Raw genomic sequence first — 18,627 nt, forward strand, 5'->3', positions numbered from 1 at the left:
AACAAAGGGGATGACTTAACAATCTGCAGTGACCAAATGATTGTTTAATATTTTTAAGAAAACTTTAAACTGCTTGGGTAATTATTTAACCACATCCCTTTAAATTGCTTTGGTAATTATTCAGTCAAATCCGTTTAAATTGCTTCAATAATTATTTAAACATTATTTAAACACACCTCTTCAAAAAAAAAAGTACTTCTACACTATCACTGAAACTGGAGACACCATTTTATTTCGTGCATATGTTGTTGAAATCCAAGGAAGAAATCAGTATTTTAAATTATGACCAAAGCATGAAATTAATTTGTTGACCTTCAAAATTGCTTTAATTCCAAAAAATGTTTAATTAAAATTATTTATTTGTTCGAAAAAACAAAAAAAACATCCATCAAAAAAAAAAAAAAAAAAAGATAAAATCATAACAAAATTTCAAGCCAAAATAAAGAGAAAAAAAAAACTAGATCAGACACGCAAAAATTCTTTCCTTGTAAAAATAACTTCTCCCTCAGTCGAACCATGTACATCGGAGCCGATGCGTATTTCGCTACAGGGGTAGCATTCGTGTACGTCCGCCCTTTTTCTTTATATTTTTTAATATATAAAATAACTCCTGAAATTGATTGTTATTAATTTCATGGTGCATGTTTAATTCATGGTTAAAATATTTGTTTTGACTTTTCTCTTCAATGAAAGAAATTTTATGAAAAAATCAAATCATTTTCAAAATTTCCTTAATTGTATTTCCACTTTTTTGCTGTACCAAATTTTTTCGATATACAAAAACTTTCGATTATGTAACGGTATATTTCAAAACAACAATTCCACAGGAATCGGAATCGTACTTGGTATCAGAATCGTTAATCAACATTTTCCTGGAATCGGAAAAAATTTAGGAATCGTCCCAACACTAATATATATATATATATATATATATATATAACATTAGTTATTCCAAAAACTAAAAGATGTAAATTCACGCTCCAACGCTTTTATTAGTTTTTTTTTTTTTTTTATAAATACAAATGCTTAAATTTTCCTTATAGTATGTCTTACATGTGTTTTGAAGCAGAAGACCACCAAACAACTCCAGACAAATAGATGCTCCTAAAAAAATAATAAAATAACTGCTAGAAAGTTTAAATAAAGTAAAAGAATTTGAAGAAAAAAGAAAATAAAGATTTCTAAAGTCTGCAAAAACAAATAAAAAAAAAACACTTATTGTAGTGTTTATAGGTACCTACCAAACCCAAAAATAATTGAATTCAAAACTGCATCTTTTGGCATTCGGAATGATAACTAATGGTATAAATGTTCTGAAGGTGAAAATTCACTTTCATTGAGCTTACTATATGTTACAATTAAAAATATTATTTACAGACTATATACCTCCAATAGTATATATTTTCTTATAATCCAAAGATATATATAGTTTATTTTTAAAAGTAGATATTATGATCACGAGTACAAATATAAAAAACACAGAATGAAAACATTAGCGAACCACTACTTGTAGCTCAAAGAAAGTGGACCATCACTGATACTAGAGTGGAAAATAGTATGACAAACCAGCACATATAGAAACCTAGACAACTAGTGTAGACTATGTTTGAATGAGAAATTAGCTATCTTAAACTTTAAAGAACCCCAAAATTTATTAAATTGCAAGAATGAAATGGCAAACATAAGTATACACAAAATAAAATTTACCTTAGGATAATGAACAACTACTGTTGCTAATAACAATAATGAAAGATATCACCATAATTATAATAATGATATGAACATAATACATAAAAAATCCTCACCAAAACAAGGAAGAAACAAGTGCACATGTATACTGGCTACAATAAATGGGTGTGTGAATAACTAAGAATCTGATTGTCTGACTAGCAAACCCAGTCCCACGGGGATATATAAAAACATGAAGTAACATCAATTTCTTATAAGAACCTGACAAATTCTTACGAGGATGAAACATGGAAAATTCTATGTAGCTTAATTGCCATATATATTTTCAAAACTTACTATATATACATATGCACACACACTAAAGTACTCGTGACCTGTTAGATCATAAACACTACCATTATTTCTTGATTCAAAAATTCATAAGAGATTCTTTTCACTCACTAAAAATAAACTGTCATTAGTTCTATTCATTATAAAAGTAAAATGACCTATTATTTTGCTATTTACTTTACATATGTATTTACGTTGTGTGCAAATGCACTATGTAAATTAACTGGGAAAAGAGTCACTGTTTTTTATGTTTTCAGATATTAAGAAATATTAGAGAATGCTTGAATCACAATTATAACAATTATTTTTAAACATAACTCAATCTCAGAAGCAAGGAATGTTTTAGCATGCATAAGTGCTGTTATCATATTTCTTCTTTTCTGCAATAGTTGCACTTCCTATCCTCCCCTGAAGAAGAGATATATTCTAAAAAATTTGCGAACTTCACACACTTACCATCTTAGGTGACAAACTATGTTTGGAAATAAATATGTGTTAATGAAAATTATTAATTTCTTCAATATCATCATCGTTATTTTACTTCATGGACCGTTTCTATACATTGCATTGCCGTAGCCCTCAAACATGGCCCTCTCATATATATAATATATACATTAGTGATGACATGATTCCAAGATTTTTCCAATTCTGATACAATTACCGATTCTGTACTAAATTTCTGATTCCAGTACAAGTACTGATTACAATTCTTTATAAATCTCTAAATATTTAACTATAGAGTTTCATGATTACCATAAAATACATGCTAAATGGGCAGATATTTTTCTCAAATGTAAAAATAAACACATTTTCAGGAGTGATCTATAGATTTTAGTTTTACTGATTAAAATCAATAAATATTTATTTTATCATTACAACCAGCAGTGGAAGATTTTGTTTTAAAGAAAACATAAGAATAGATAATTAAAATAATCAGTTTATATGTATTGTGTATGTATGTATGTATGTATGTATGTATGTATATATATATATATATATATATATATATATATATATATATGTATGTATATTTAGGCAGCATTTTTTCTCTATGGCATATGTCATTAAATAAAATAGACGTTTTTTTTCTCTATTAATTCTATTTTCGATTCTTTCCAACTTCCAATTAACAGTCTTCACTTCTGGCGGAAACTGATGTAATTTGTTATTTGGAAGTTGGAAAGAATGGAAAATAGAATTAGACAAAAAAAAACGTCTATTTTATTTAATGATATATATTAAGAGGTATATTTGGTATTAAAATATATATATATATATATATAATGTATTTTATTAAAGTATGTAGGGAAAAAAACTTTACTAGTTGATAAATTCATATTTAGTATAAAAGTAGATATATTAGACAACTCTGAGTCAATGTTTGTTAATTAGTTTATTAATATGAGCATGAAAAGTATTATGGTTAAACATTAAACTTAGAAAAGTAAAAAGACTAGTAGTTAAAACTGGAAAAGAAAAAGAATTTATATATAATGTTAAATTGAATTTTGAAAATATTCTTAACGCTGCAATATTTTAAGTTATAAATTTATTTTATTTTTACTAGAATATCTTGTCTTTTTCTTTTCCAGTTTTAACTACTAGTCGTTTACTTTTCTAAGTTTAATCGTAACCATATTACTTTTCATGCTCGCATTTTTTCTATGTAATCCATGATTTTGCCAGGCTTTACTTTGAAATAATATTTTCTTTTTTGTGTTCCATGTCATACTCATTGTCGGCAATCCATAAAAAATTATAACCAATTTCTTAAATTGACTAAATAAAAAAATCAAATAAGACATAATTAAATAAACAGAAAGAAAGGACAAAAAAAGAGAAAAACAAAATTAATGGGCGACATTGTAAGCGAAAGATAATCAGCCCTAGCACAACAAAGAGCATCACTTTTGTTAACTCTCTATATAACCTAAATAAGATGGCATGCGAGCGACTTTCCCTGCTGTGATTTATGAAGGTGGCAGCGACTAAAAAGTTGCTATCGTAACCAACAGACAATCAGAAGAAACCGTCTCTCACGCTCCTTCCTTATTCTAAAGACTTTTGAACTCCAGTAATTTTATTATTACTTTTGGTAAATATGAAGAATTACTCCACCCTCGAAAATTCCTTTAAAATTACCACGCTTATAGGTTTTCGGGGGTCACTGAAAACCAAAATGTTTAAAATTACGGCAAATTAGTAGTTTCCAAGATATGAAGAAATGTATGTTTTAAAAAAGTGGGAGTTCACTTTTCTATAATAATTTAACGTAAAATGAGCACCTACTTTGTGGCCACTGTTTTTTTTTTTTTTCGATGGGGGAGGGGGGGCTTTCTTTCCACTCTCAGAAAATCATTTAAAATTACCACTAACTTTTAAAATTTCCAAGAAACAAGTAGTTTCTAAGATAAGAATAAATGCACTCACTTTATGGTCACTTTTTTTGAGGAGGCGGGGACTGCTGGGTTTTTTCGTTCTTTTTTTGGAGGGGGATATTCAATTACAGAACTTGTATAGTTTTTTAACAGGTGCTTATGCAGTTTAATTAACTGTTTTGAGCAGAAGAACTGTTTAATATTTTACAAAATAATGTAAACAGAATTTTCTTTTATAAATTTGAACTACGTTTTTTTTTTTTTTTTTTTTTTTTTTTCATTATATTTTTAAATGCAGCTTTTGAATCATCAAAATTAATCTATTAAAAAACATCATTTAGACACTAAGAATATTGAAGAAACTTTTATTTTCTTGAAAGAAAAAGATTTGGGCCTCAACAGAAAAATTTTCAACCAAATGTTTAACCGGAAAATTATTTTACCAAAAACTATTTATTAATATTAAACTATAAAAAGGAAGATACTAGAATTTAAACAAAAAAAATTTATTTACACTTAATCAGATGTGCCTTATAAAAATGTAATTGGCATGTTGTGGCACTTAAGATTTTAAATATTTATAAATTTTCTCATAATAAAAAACGATTATATTGATTTATAATTTTTTTTGACAGAAGAAATAAAATGAACTGCATCAAAAAAACATCAGAAGAAAAATTTAAAATTATCCAATTATATCAATAAATATTGTCAAAATTTCTAAATAAATTTTGTAAAAAAAAAAAAAAAGATTATTTAGTAAATTGATTTTAATTTTTTTTAATTTTAAAAGAAAAAAAAACGATTAAAATATTTAAAATCAGTAAATTGTCAATATATTTTTATATAAAAAAGGATTATTGGATTCTTTTTAATTTACAAAACAAAAAACAATGAAAAATTCAAAATCAGTAAATAATTAATAAATTTTGTCATAACAAATTTAATTTACATGCTACAGACATAATTTATGTATAATTGATTATGAAGTAAAACATGTTTTCTTAGCAATATTATTATAAAATAAAACAATTGTCTTTTTTTTTATGACAAAATTGAATAAATTCGCTGATTTTGGATTTTTATTATGAGAAAATTTAATGATAATTTACTGATTTTAGATTTTTCTTATGATTTAAAATTTTTCTTCTAATGTTTTATATGCAATTCATTTTATTTCTTCTGTCAAAAATTTATAATCAATAATCATTTTTTATAATGAGAAACTTTATAAATATTTAAAATCTTAGAAAGTGCAACAGAATGGCAATTACATTTTTATTAGTGCATATGGCATTAAAAAACATCATTTAGACACTAAGAATTTTGCAGAAAACTTTATTATATTTCAAACTAGCAGTATAACCCGGCGTTGCTCTCGGGTGTTTTGATGCCTTTTTTATGCTTATTTTGATCTGTATTATTGATAATTCCAATATTTTATTTTTATTTTTGTAATCCTAAAATTATTTTAGTAAATTTTGGTTATATTGACACCTTACTTATCAACGTAGCCCCCACATAGTTGATGCAATGTGCGAGCAACAATTCAATTTCTCTGATTTGTCCTCTTAGCAGCTATTCTTCAAACTCAAAACAAATTACTTTGGCAAGGTTTTGAGGGCCATGATTTCTTGAACCGTATGCGAAAGAAACCACAGGATCAACATCGACTTTCTATTCGTTGTAAGAATTTATGTGGTTGTCGCTGTATAGTTCTACAATTAGTCAACTGTGTTGAAAAATTCCTTATCTTATGTTACCGGGCATAATATTTGTGCTTGGTTGTTGGGGGCCTATGTTTTTTTTTTTTTTTTTTAACTGACATATAAGTAACATCTGAATCACATTTCCGTTAAATATGTGTGTAGACTGTTTTGTAATTTCTTCAGGATCATTTGCTTGTCAATTATAAAATTTAATTAAAGTATCGTAATATTCCGGTTTTATATTTTATATTATAGATATTTTAAAAATACACACACACAATCTTATAAATGAAATTCTTTCCAGTTAACAAAAAATATTAAGAAATTGGTGCAGGGTTTGAACTTACAGACCACATCATGCAAAAAAAAAAAAAAAATTTCAAGTCTTATAAAATTCTTTGCAGTTAATGAAAAACAAATTAAGAAATTTACATACGGAGTTTGAACCTACAGATCACATCATGCAAAAAAAAAAAAAGCATGCTCTTGAGTTGGAGGACATGCTTAGTTTCAGAACACTTTCCGATGGTTAGTTGTTCTATACAAGTCCTGGAGAAGATGAGTTCTCAGTAGATGGCAGTTGTGTACAGGTTCCAGACTTTATAATTTTGTAGCCAAAGAGCAAAAGATTCTTCCCATGTTCACATGAAGAAAACATATGCCAGGTTGCTAAAAAAAAAGGTTTAATTTTTATGGAGCAATTCTGGTTTCTGATTGGTTGGTAGCAGAACGTGAATTAATTTGATTTGTCAGTTTCTAACAGCATCGTTTATAAATAGAATTTCCTAACTCTGAAGGACCATATTCCCATTATAAGCCAAAAATATTGCAACACATGCTATCAACTTACCTACAGTAGAATTTTCACAGTCCGTTGTTCTATCATTGTTGCTAAGCAACAACATGGAAAAAATGGCTTTACTGATGATAGAAAAATTAAAATAACGTTTTCGGTTATGGATTATCAGTAATTATCGGGGGGTATTCTGAGACAAAACTTAACTAAGATCATTCCAGAACTTGTACACTAAAGTTCTGTAAATTTTAAAGAAAATCTGTTCAGCCATTTCGAAGTCTGTAAGGAACGAACTCACACATACAGATAGTTGCATTTATGTGAGTGTCAATAAAAGACTTACTATGAGAAGAATGGAATATTCAGAATTAGCAAGTCAATGATTAATACCAAAAGCTGTTTGTATTATTCCATGAAGGCATTGTAATTAATGTGTTTGAAATGAAATTATTTTACCCATTATTATGATATGCAAATAATAGTTTAATTTTTTCTTTTCTAAACTGTGGTTGTTTCTGAAAGCTGAAGAAAAGAGCAATGTGTTATTTTTTGTTAAAAATAATAAAGACTTAAGCAGCAGCTTTTGTTCATATTTCAACAATATTAATAAGAAAATTATTTTTTTCTCGTAAAGAACATGATGTAAAGATAAAAGAAAAATTGCCTGGTCAGAAGACGAGAATGAAAGGCTGGTTAGAGTTAACCCTCTTAGCATAACACAGGTATTTTGGTTCTTTCGGGTGTTTGATCAGTTGAATCTGTCTGCTTCTCCGAACAAAATAACCCTTGATGCTTTGAAAGAATTGTGTTCATCAGCTTTGTTTTGATTTGATCAGGTAAAAATCTTTGCAAGTTGTTCAGAAAACAAGTACCATTTGTAACCTGCTCAGAAATAAACTTCTGTTAATTGTTTTTTAAACTGAACAGGTAGTTTTATTTGGAGGGGAATTTCTTTGCTGTTCCTCCCAACAACTGTGAACCAAATGCTGTTTACAGTAGTTTTCTTCTCCTTTATCTGTTATTATTCTTCTGCTGTTGACTCTCACATTGGTGATCGCTGAGGACGTAAGCACTAGTTTACAAGTATAAAAAAACGTATAAAAGTATAAAGAAATAACGACATTTATGTATATAAAAGCGAAAATGTGTGTTTGAGTGTGTATTTTTTCTGTATGTCCACCCAAAGGCTTTTTTCCTGCTGCTTCTCGGCTTGCTCGCTCATTCTTATAACTTTTTGTATGCTACACAGATTATAATATCTTGCACTTACGAAACGTGGTCATAAAAATATTTTATTTCATCAGCTTTTATTCAACGACAACAAAATTCGCGCTCTGAATTCGTTTGCTGCTGCTGTTATTACTGCTATGACCTAGAAAAACGACGTTCATTTTTAAACGCTCATTTTTAACTGATCAAAAGTCCCTGGCTTTCTGGCCTTGCAGTATGTCGTCAGACTATTAACCTTGAGGCTTCGGGTTCAAGCCTACCTCCCTCCCAAAATTTTTTTTGTTTTTTTAATTCAAGCTTTCTTTTTCGATCTACACACACACCTTCAGGTACACCCCCCCCCCCATCGGGTCAGTTTGTTGTTGTTGTTTTTGTTCGTTTTTTAAAACTCTTTCTTTTTTCTTTTTTTTTTTTTGATCTACCACCCCAACAAACACACCTACAAACACTTGGGCAATGTCCCCCCCACCCCATTGGGTTTGAGCCTACCTCCCTCCCAAAACTTTTTCGCTGTTTTTTTGTTTGTTTTTTTTTTTTTAATATTTGTTTTTGAGCCTTCTTTTTTTATCTACCCCCACAAACACCCGGGCAACACTGGGTACCACCACTAGTCTATATATATAAAAGGCAAAATGTGTGTGTGTGTGCATTTTTTCTGTATGTCCGGCAAAGGCTTTTTTCGGGCTGGTTCTCGACTTGCTCACTCATGCTTATAACTTTTTATATGCTACCAAGATGATAGTATCTAAGATTTACGATACGACGGCTTAAATATTTTTTATTTCAGCGACTTTTATCTTACAAAATTCACGCTGTGAGTTCGTTTTTCCTGCTATGGCGTGATATTTGACCTAGAAAACCACCTTGGTTTTTAAACGCTTATTTTTGACTCTTCTAAAGTCCCTGCCTTTGTAGCATCATGCTATGTGATCAGACTTTTTTCGCTGTTTTTTTTTGTATATTTAAACAGGGTTTTGTTTTGATCTACCCCCCTCTCCAACACACACGCACATACAAACACCTGGGCAACGCCGGGTACCCCTGCTAGTTATTTATAAATCAGTTATCCCCTGAGTGATTCTGATAAAAGAACCCTCAAACGTAGTCTGTTGGGGCATCTTTGTGGATCAGTTTGTCTCCTCATCTGCTGAAGCTCTCCCTGATTTGCTTTGATTTACAAACTGTCATCAACCGTCGCAAACTAAAAACTGTCATGAACTCCAAACTTGTAAATATATTGACTTGAGGATCAGAAATATTATGTCCGATTTTTTGTCATACCGCCACACCTGATTGTGACTATTTTTACATTCGATCTATCAACCAATCCCAGCTGACTATTCAATCAACTTCCGGGTATGCAGCTTCTTGCCTTTATATGTCTTTATGAATCATTTCCAACCATTACTGTAGCTTTTTTTTTTTTTTTTTTATGAATCACTTCCTGTTGCTCTTCAGGCTCCTGATTCCATGAGTGGGTGGGAAAGATCCATACTATAACACAGCACTGATTGAATCCAACAACAATTTTGAACTGAACAACAAGGGAAACGGTCACAGTCTATGCAGTAGATGCAGACATGCATGTTCATAATGCACCCAAACACTATACACAATGATGTCATTAGCATTAGGTCATGGTATTCCAATTTGTTTTCTGAAAAATACAGAATCATTCCATCTTCTACACATTACGTAAAGCAACTTGGTATTTATGCAGAACTAGCCTGGGTGCGTAGCGTTGCCCGGATGTTTGGAGGTGTTTGTTGAGCAAAAAAAAAAAAAATAAATAAAAAAGTGCTAGTAGGCAAGCAGGTTCGAACCTGTACCACGAAGGAGGAAAAGAGCATGAAAAAAAATGTGACATCTTTGCTGTTGCAGCTATCTCCAAACTGGAAGTGACGAATATTTAAATTTAGGCTAGTCAATCGAAAAGAGGGGATGACTTTCGAAAATATCGGCCCCTCTCTGTAGAAAAGTGCCCAGTTGAGGGTGAAGGAATTAATGTTTTTAGCCAATTTTTCGATATTTGTCGTTCAAAGGGTCGAGCTTCAAAATGATACTGATCTCATGAAAATCCGTCGCCTTTGTCAAAAGTTTTAGGCATACATACATAGATATAAACAGATAGGTGAGATTTATATTATAGAAGAAGATAAAGAGCGTGCCATCGTAGAAATTTTCTGGACAGTTTATGTAAAATTCTGAAAGGTACCGAAATGCTGAGTCAATGAAATTGCAGCAGTCAACATCATTTAAGATGAAAACAATTATTTACTATCATTGTTTATCATTAAAAAATTAAATATTTTGATTTGAACAAAAAATATAAAAAGAAAATTATAGAAACAATTTTTTGTTTGCTTTCAGTTGTTATTCAAAAAATATTCATTCATAAAACTTACAATTATTTTTTTTTTTTTTTTTTTTTTATAACAATAAAAAGAATATTGTTTTAATTCTTCATTGAATTATCTCCATTACCAGTGTTTGCGGGGGGGGGGGGATCAAAACTTTCGTTCCTGCACCTTTCTGCATTTTATGTAAACTGTTCGGAAAATTCTGACGATAGCACGGTCCTTATGCTGCATAAGCACCAACAGTTTCATCATTAAATCGATAAAGTTTTCATTTGTATTTCAATAATTTGAGATGTATTTCATAAGATCTCATATTATTTACTAACAAAGTCTTATGTTTGGAGATCCTATCTTTTAGTTCATAATTTGTACCATCTCTATAATATTGTCACTATTGTTTTTCAGGTTGTAGATTTACGATTAAATCCTGGATCTAGATCAATATTAAAACGAAAGAAGCGCCAAACAAAAATAGAAAATCAAACTTCAGAATCACGAAAACATGGCGGTAAGTCTTACACCAATTGGTAACTAATGAAGTCTATTAGTTATTTATTTTTTATTATTGAAATTAATCGTTGCTCTTATAAAATATTGCTTCTGAATTTTTGGTTATTTCACAAGAGGGTACATTTTTTAGCTTACATCATCAAAAAAAATATCAAGTGACCTAAATAATTTGAGACCATAAGTTGGCACTGTTCAAATACACTAGAATCAATCAAGATTTAATGATACTGAACCTCCTGTCTAGAATCCTTATTCTAATTTTAATCAAAATCCACTACATGATTTTGATTTAAGAAAATCTAAAAAATTCAATGTCTTAAGAAGAAATTGAAACTCTGGAATCTCGTTCAATTCGTGCCTAATAACTACAACTCTGATATATTTTAATTTCCAAAAATTTCCAAATGGGTTGTCGTACTTACACCATGCTCCCTAAAATCTTTTAAGACAAAATATAGCCCACATTTGGGTTGCATACACCTACCATGTTCTAAAATTCATAATGATCATTTAATTGGTTTAAGAGATAATTATATATATATATATATATATATATATATATATATATATATATATATATATATATATATATATATATATATATATAGTTTTTAAAATATAATGATGAGTCATAGAGGACAAAACACGTGTCAGAGGATAATTATATTTTAAAAAACAATATATATACCACTCCCCATATAGGAGTACCAAATTGGTTAAAGGGAAAATTATTCCCAACTCGTATTTAGGTAAAAAATGCACTTTCGTAAATAACATATCGCAAAAACAAATAACATAACTTCAAAAAGAGGTATTTGGGACCTCCTTCAGTGCATTTGTCAGCTAGCTATTTTTAACCTACAAACAGTTGGATATTAGTAAATCACTGGCTGTCAATGGTGCACCTTTGAGGTTTGGGGTGGACATCAATTGGATCCCTTTGGGATGGTTGTAATTCGAACATTGTGTATGGTTATAAAGGATATGAAAATATGTTTTGTTTCAGTTTTGTCTTTTCAACTTCATCTTTTGTTTCAGGTTTATGCTCTTGTGAAATGTGTGAAGGAATCCGTTCGGTTGGCAATATTGTAGCAAAAAGACGAGAGAGAAAACGACGAGAACGAGAAGAAGCGCTTATGGATAGTGATGGCTTCTATTGGAGAAAGTGAGTTTTGAGTTCATGCACATTTCTCTTTTTCCGACTCAACAATGTTGTATCCCTGCACTTGTTTTACAAGAACATTCTCTGATGAACCTACTATACTTGTGCCCCCTCAGCATAAATGCTACTGTTGAGATGATTAATCGGAACTTTTGGGGGTATTGGAATTAATATCAGAATCAAAACAGTTTGTGTCTATTTTCCAATTCCAAAAAGAATTTTTTTTTTTTATTTGTTTTTATTTATTATTTTTTTTTTGTTGTTTAAAACTTTATTTTTCTTTTAAAGTACTAGTAACATTAAAATCTCTAGATCAAGCCTCCACAACTGCATTTTTGTTTGCAAAAATATATTTTATGGGTTTTTACAGTAATCTGAAAATTTAAAAGAAAAAAGCAAAACAAAAAAAAAACAACAACAAAAGAAAAGAAACAGCTCTGTAACTAAATATTTAGAGATTTTAAAAGAATCGGAATCAGTAATTGTATTGGAATTGGGAAAAAATATTGGACTCCTCTTATCACTAGTAAATGCCCCCAACAATTAGCAAAGTCCCACCTCTTCACTGTATAGGCCTGAGATGCAGGAAAACTTTCTACTTTAATAGCTTCTCTCCTCAAATCACTTAGTTTTGAAGTTCCCTCTCTGTTTGGTTTCTCTGACTATATCAACATGAAGAAATTTAAATGTATTATGAACAAACATCTTGCTGCACAACTTCCCACTTAGAATTTAAATCGAGCCCCAAATTCACAGTACCTTCACATCTCAGTAATATGCTTTGTCTAAGATAAACTGAAATGATTTTTTTTTAAATAATAAAATTAAAAAATAAAAAGAATAATCTTTGTGCATGCAGACAAAAAAAGAATAGTCAATCATTGCATGCATGACGGACATTAGTGAAGATGATTTGAACACTGCTTCCAATAATAATGGTTGCACATACTGATCAAAACATTGAAAACTTGTGTGCTGTCTCAGCAATGCAAAAGAATTGTATTTCTGAATCAGCTGTTCTTTTGACAAAATGTTATATGAAAATTTTAAATCCTCTTATAGTATTCATCATCATTCTACTTACAACCCATCTATCTTGTTAAACCTTTCCCTCGAGTGGCTTTTGGATTTGATAAATGGCGACTCATTAATTAATTAAAAAGAATAACCAGGTCCTGTTTGTAGGGAAATGAAAAGTCATTAATTGCATGAGGAAAGAGGTGCTGCATAGATAACCATCCTCTGGCCTTGCTGGATATGAAGAAATACAGCTTACCATAGTTTGGTTGTAAGCGACCTAGAAAGAAAATGGCCGCTGAGTTCTTAGAATATATCCAACAAGTTTTGTAAATGATGTTTATGACAATGATTTCATGCAGATTGAAGAAATTACAATATTTCAACTTGTCAAGAAGTTTTCTGTCAATTTTGAAATGATTCAATGGATTGCCAAGCATTGGTTGATGACCAATTCTTGGAGGCATAAAATTTGTAATTGGCCATGTGTATTGAACCGTTATTCACAGTCAGTTGATGGGTGGAGATGGAAATGTTCAAAAGATGGACTTTGTCATTCAATATGAAAAAACTCTGTTTTCAAAGCAAACTTTCCTTACAAACAATTATGTTTATAGTTTATACATGGAGTAATTATTTCTTTCAGTTTTTAAATAAAACTCAAACTCAGTGGTCAATTTTTTTTTTTTTTTTCTTTTTTTAGGTCGCTGTGTCTACACATTATTGGACAGTTCCAATCTGTTTTATTTATACAATTTCATCAACAGAAATGGTTGATGATACAAAAATATATTGAGCTGATATGCAAGTACTATAAAATACCACCTAATAGAGAGGCAGGTATATCACATCTTGTCAACTTTACGTTTAAACACTGACTGTTCAAAAAGTGTGGGGAAATGGTTTGTCGAAAGTGCTTCTCATGCAAAAATGTTCTAACCAGACAATATATCAATCACTCTGAGAGTAAGATCATGCTAGCGTAAAAGTAAATAGATTGTAATTATGCCTGTTGCCCATGCTATATCAACCTGTGTTATTTAAGCAGTATTGTATTTCAGTAGAAAAATGTTGTAATGGATAAAATTTTAATGTGCACTTTTCAACAATTGTAGTCCCTGTTAAAAGCTGATACCCTCCACTCTATAATAAACACCAATGCGTATTAATTTGATGGCTCGCTATCATTTTGTAAATTTAATTACTTGAAATTATTGTAACAAAACTCATAAGAAAAAGAAGACAAAACTTTCTCTGTTTTCTTTTAATAATGAGGAAATATTTTTGTTTTTTATCGAAAGTAGTCAAGAAACAGTTCCAATATTTTCCCCGATTCCAATTCAAGTACCGATTCTAAGTTCCTGATTCTAATACAATTACCAAAAACATCTAAAAGAAAACGGCCATAACATAAAACGCGATCATTTGCATGACATGTATTTGAAGAGTTCATTAAGTGGTATTGATTGGTCATTTATATACAGAAATTTTCCTATATTTGGAGCTTTTCAAGTGGTGAGGGGATGCAAGGAAACAAATAGAAAGTCAGACAACCACTTCAGATTTTCTGTCACCTGAAATGAATTCAGAAAGAAATCCTCCATTCTGTTATAAAAAGTCAACGTTGGCTGTTTTTTTTTTTTCTTTAGATCATCAGGTGTGATTTATAAAATACTACCAGGGCATCCGTTCATAAAATACACTTAAATATATTTTAATTCATGCAGATTTAATTTTTATTATTAGAGCGAATTGTCTATTGAATATTATATTGTACCTACTGTGAAATACTGATTTCAAAAGATTTAAAAATAAAAAATGACTTGGGTGACATTGGTTAGAATCAAAACCCAAATATTTAGTGCTCCAGCCGTGTTCTTTATTATTTGAGCTGACAGATAAGAAAGATTTGATATTAAACGATTTGAAGAAATGAATTGAATTTTGGGCATGTGCAGAAAGAAATAGAAATACGTTGGCAAGTTGAAATGAACATTTTTGCATTTCAACTTGCCGATATATTTCTGTACGCGTTATTCATCCATCCAAACAAAGATTTTATTTGTTATAAAGCATCCTTGGTGTATGATTACTATGTCCTGTTAATTTCAGTGTTAAGTGACTAGTAGTTCAAGAGTTTATCAGTTAAATATTTTCACGCATACATATATCTACTGTTTTATTTTTATTTATATATGAAAATCATAAAATTGCTGATGTAATTTTATGATTTTCTATTTATATTTTAGTAATAAATCTAGATAAGTAATGTGTGAACACTGGTGAAGCATTTTTTTGTTACTTTGATTTGTAATGAAGGGATACACTTGTAAGGGACAAGATCAAAGTGTAGTATCTGTTCTTCAGATGCTGCACTTCTATTTCTTGTTCTCTTTCGGTGGAGGAGAGATCCTTCACGACTGAGACAATTTTTATTTTTGTACCTTTTCTCCACGTTAAAAAACGACCCTGGTGTCTAACTCTGTCCCGTGGGGAGGCATAGTAAGTAGGTACACTTGTAAGTATATCTTCTGGTTTCTATTTTGCAGGTGTATAATTCCGTGTGGATGCGGCCCTGTTTTGATTGGACGTGACAATGAAATAATGCTTGATGCTTCCCAAATGAAATGGTGCCGCAAACCTCGTTGCCATATAGGTGATCACCCGAATGACCATGATGGTAGCACGGGTACACGAGAGTCTTATGGTGATACAGGAAGTGACTGTGCAACAAGTCCTGGCAGTAATTCTTTGGATTTTGAATAGTAAGCCTTTACTAATTCTCTGAAGATCTTTGAAAAAGAAAACAAATAACATCAAGTATGCTTTCATTAAAACCTCCCCTTACAATCTACGCTGTTTTTTGGAGGGTGGGAACTGTTCTTCAATCCTTTTTTTTTCCTAATTTGTAACATTTTTCATCATTTTCGACAGTGGCCATCTTTGGTTTTTTGAAAGTGATGTTATGTGATGCAATATTTAAAAGGAAAGGTTCTTTAAAAGGAATCTTTATTTTCCGAAGTTTTTGAAAGCGTGTAATATTTGATCTCAACTTCTTTGAAGCTGCTATTTAGAGGCTGTCGACATTTGCTAAGGTTGACTTTTATTTTTGTTGTCTCTTTTGTTGAGACGAGGGCAATAGTAAGCCATATTAATTCTTGAGCAGTTCTGTTATTATCAGAGAAGATGCCCCGTGATCTCCCTTGATTTAAGCTTTATTTAATTAGAATTTATTGAAATCGCATACATATCAATATTATATGCATTTCTTTGGCGTTTTTTTGTTTATTTTTTTTCGTTAATGAAGACAAAGGCCTTTCTTAAAATTCAACTTTGAAGTAACAATTATTTCTCTCCTTGTATTTCTAATGTCTACATAAATATCTATTTTATGAAAAAATATCTTTTTAGTAAAAAAAAAATGTAAAAATTTAAAAACAAATTTTTTTCTAAATTAACAATTTTTATAGTTGCTATGTTTTTTACTGAACAGATAAAAAGTAAAAAAAAAAATGCCATGAAGAAAGAATATTTAATTTTTTTTCAATCAAGTAAAGCCATCTGTTATTCAATTTAGCTTCTTCTGTGAAAAAAAAGTAATTTTTTTTTTCTCGGCAAACATTGTTTACGTCCATTTTTAGGATGGGGGTACTTTAAAAGCTAAGCATACAAAAGCTCACTCTAAATGTTAAAAAGAAAAACTCACCACAAGCAAAATAGATTCAATAAAAAAATATATAAAAATATTTTCATTTTTTATTCTTGATAACAAAATTTAAATTTGTTAATTTAGTGATTTGTCACTGAAACTGTGCAATTAAGTAAAAAAAAAAAAAAATAAATAAATAAAAAATTAAAAAAAAAAGAAAACATTTCTTTCACAACACAATTATTAATTACTAGTGGAATACCTTTTCCAGGAAGGGTAAAATGAGTTCGTCAGACAGAATATTTAGTAAAAAAAAATGCAGAAACAATTTAACTAAATAACTTTTTTTTTCGTCTTGATTTTAATCTCTGTAAAAGAGACAAAAAAGGTACAAAAATATTCGGTTTGAGAAATTAATTTTACTCATTATGGAAAACATTTTTCTCATGATTAATACTTAATTATAGTGTGAAAATAATACCATACCCAAGTTTGAATCACACATAAGTTTGAAGAATTAAAAAAAAAAAAAAAAAAAAAAATAATGGATACAAGTTTTATAAATTTAACTAACCTAACAGTAAAAAACATTTTTTTTAACTGGCATTTTTTTTATATATCTTAATTTTCTTAACGTGACAATTAATTTCTCAAACGGAATATTTTTGTACCTTTTGTCTCTTTTCCAGACATTAATATCAAGATGAAAAAAAGAAATTCATTTAGTTAAATTGTTTCTGCATTTTTTTTTTACTATGTTATGTTAATTTTTCTAAATTCATAAGGCACACACATCCATTTAAAAAAGGTTCTTTAGATTTGCATTGGTCATGGCAAGTGTAAATGTAAAATGAAACTTAAAATTATCCATCTTAGCCAACAGCCATGAAAAATGGTTTCACATTTAATAAAATTTCTCTTTCTTCTTCCTTAGTAATATGCATTTCTCTTTTCTTTTACTTTTTTTTTTTTTTTTCAACCAATCGTGTTTCTATTTATGTACAAACTCCAAAAGCACTAAATTTTTATTAGTATAAAGATAAACATTTTTTATACCTCATAAATAAATACGTTTTTTTGGTCTAAAGATTATCTCATAGGTACAGTATGAATTAGGATTTTTGATAAAAGTATCAGTTTTATTGTATTACATTTTCTTATCAAAAACAATATCAACAGGTGAAAAATAATACAATAAAACTAATATAAAAAAAAAATAACACAAGTATTTAATTTATTTTGTATGTGGTGAGATTTTGTCTGTTTTTCTTTTTTCCTTGTGATCTTTTGTTCAATAGCTGCTTTAAGATGTTTGTATTTGCCGTGATAAAAACAGCTGATTCATGGTCATTTAAAAAAATTCATTGCCCATTTTAGCATTTTTTTTTTTCTTTTTTCATTTAACTATTTCAGCAAATGTATGGAAGTTGTTTAATGCCTGACTTAAGTTTCTTACTGCCTTCGAGTTGCTTTTTTTTTTTTTTTTTTTTTTTTCCACTTCATTTTTTCATATCATTATTGGTCAATCTCTGCTGATGAGGAACTGAAGAACTTCTGCTGACATTTCTCTGAGAGAATGGATTTTTATTCTCCCCAAATTCTAAAAAACAACAAAATGTATTCAACATTTTTTTTTTTTTTTTTTTTTTTTTTTTTTTTTTTTTTCAAATTAAAAAAAAAAAAAAAAAGCCAGTAAAGAAAGTTTTTATAACTATAAAACTTTGGAAATGCAACCTTCTCTACAAAACAAATGTAAAATGAAGCCTTTTTTTTTTTTTTTTTTTTTTTTTTTTTTTT

The 18,627-nt window shown here is 29.4% G+C and overlaps 1 protein-coding gene across 3 annotated transcripts in view; it reads left to right on the forward strand.

The window, feature by feature from the left end:
• Positions 1–16,925, forward strand: part of LOC145241458 (SIN3-HDAC complex-associated factor-like) — a 53,706-nt gene extending 36,781 nt beyond the window's left edge. Inside the window, exons 3-5 of one of the 3 annotated variants that reach the window (XM_080104437.1) lie at positions 10,898–11,000; positions 12,041–12,167; positions 15,731–16,898. In XM_080104437.1, the coding sequence (XP_079960563.1) occupies positions 10,898–11,000; positions 12,041–12,167; positions 15,731–15,947 (447 nt within the window). In that variant the 3' untranslated portion in view covers positions 15,948–16,898. Of the gene's footprint in view, positions 1–10,897; positions 11,001–12,040; positions 12,168–15,730 lie in introns of all 3 variants that reach the window. The other 2 variants (XM_080104439.1, XM_080104438.1) reach the window with 2 other exon arrangements.
• The last annotated feature ends 1,702 nt before the right edge of the window (positions 16,926–18,627 follow it).

Source organism: Euprymna scolopes, chromosome 20, assembly GCF_053919585.1.
Source record: "Euprymna scolopes isolate OS-2025 chromosome 20, ASM5391958v1, whole genome shotgun sequence".
NCBI lineage: Eukaryota > Metazoa > Mollusca > Cephalopoda > Sepiida > Sepiolidae > Euprymna > Euprymna scolopes.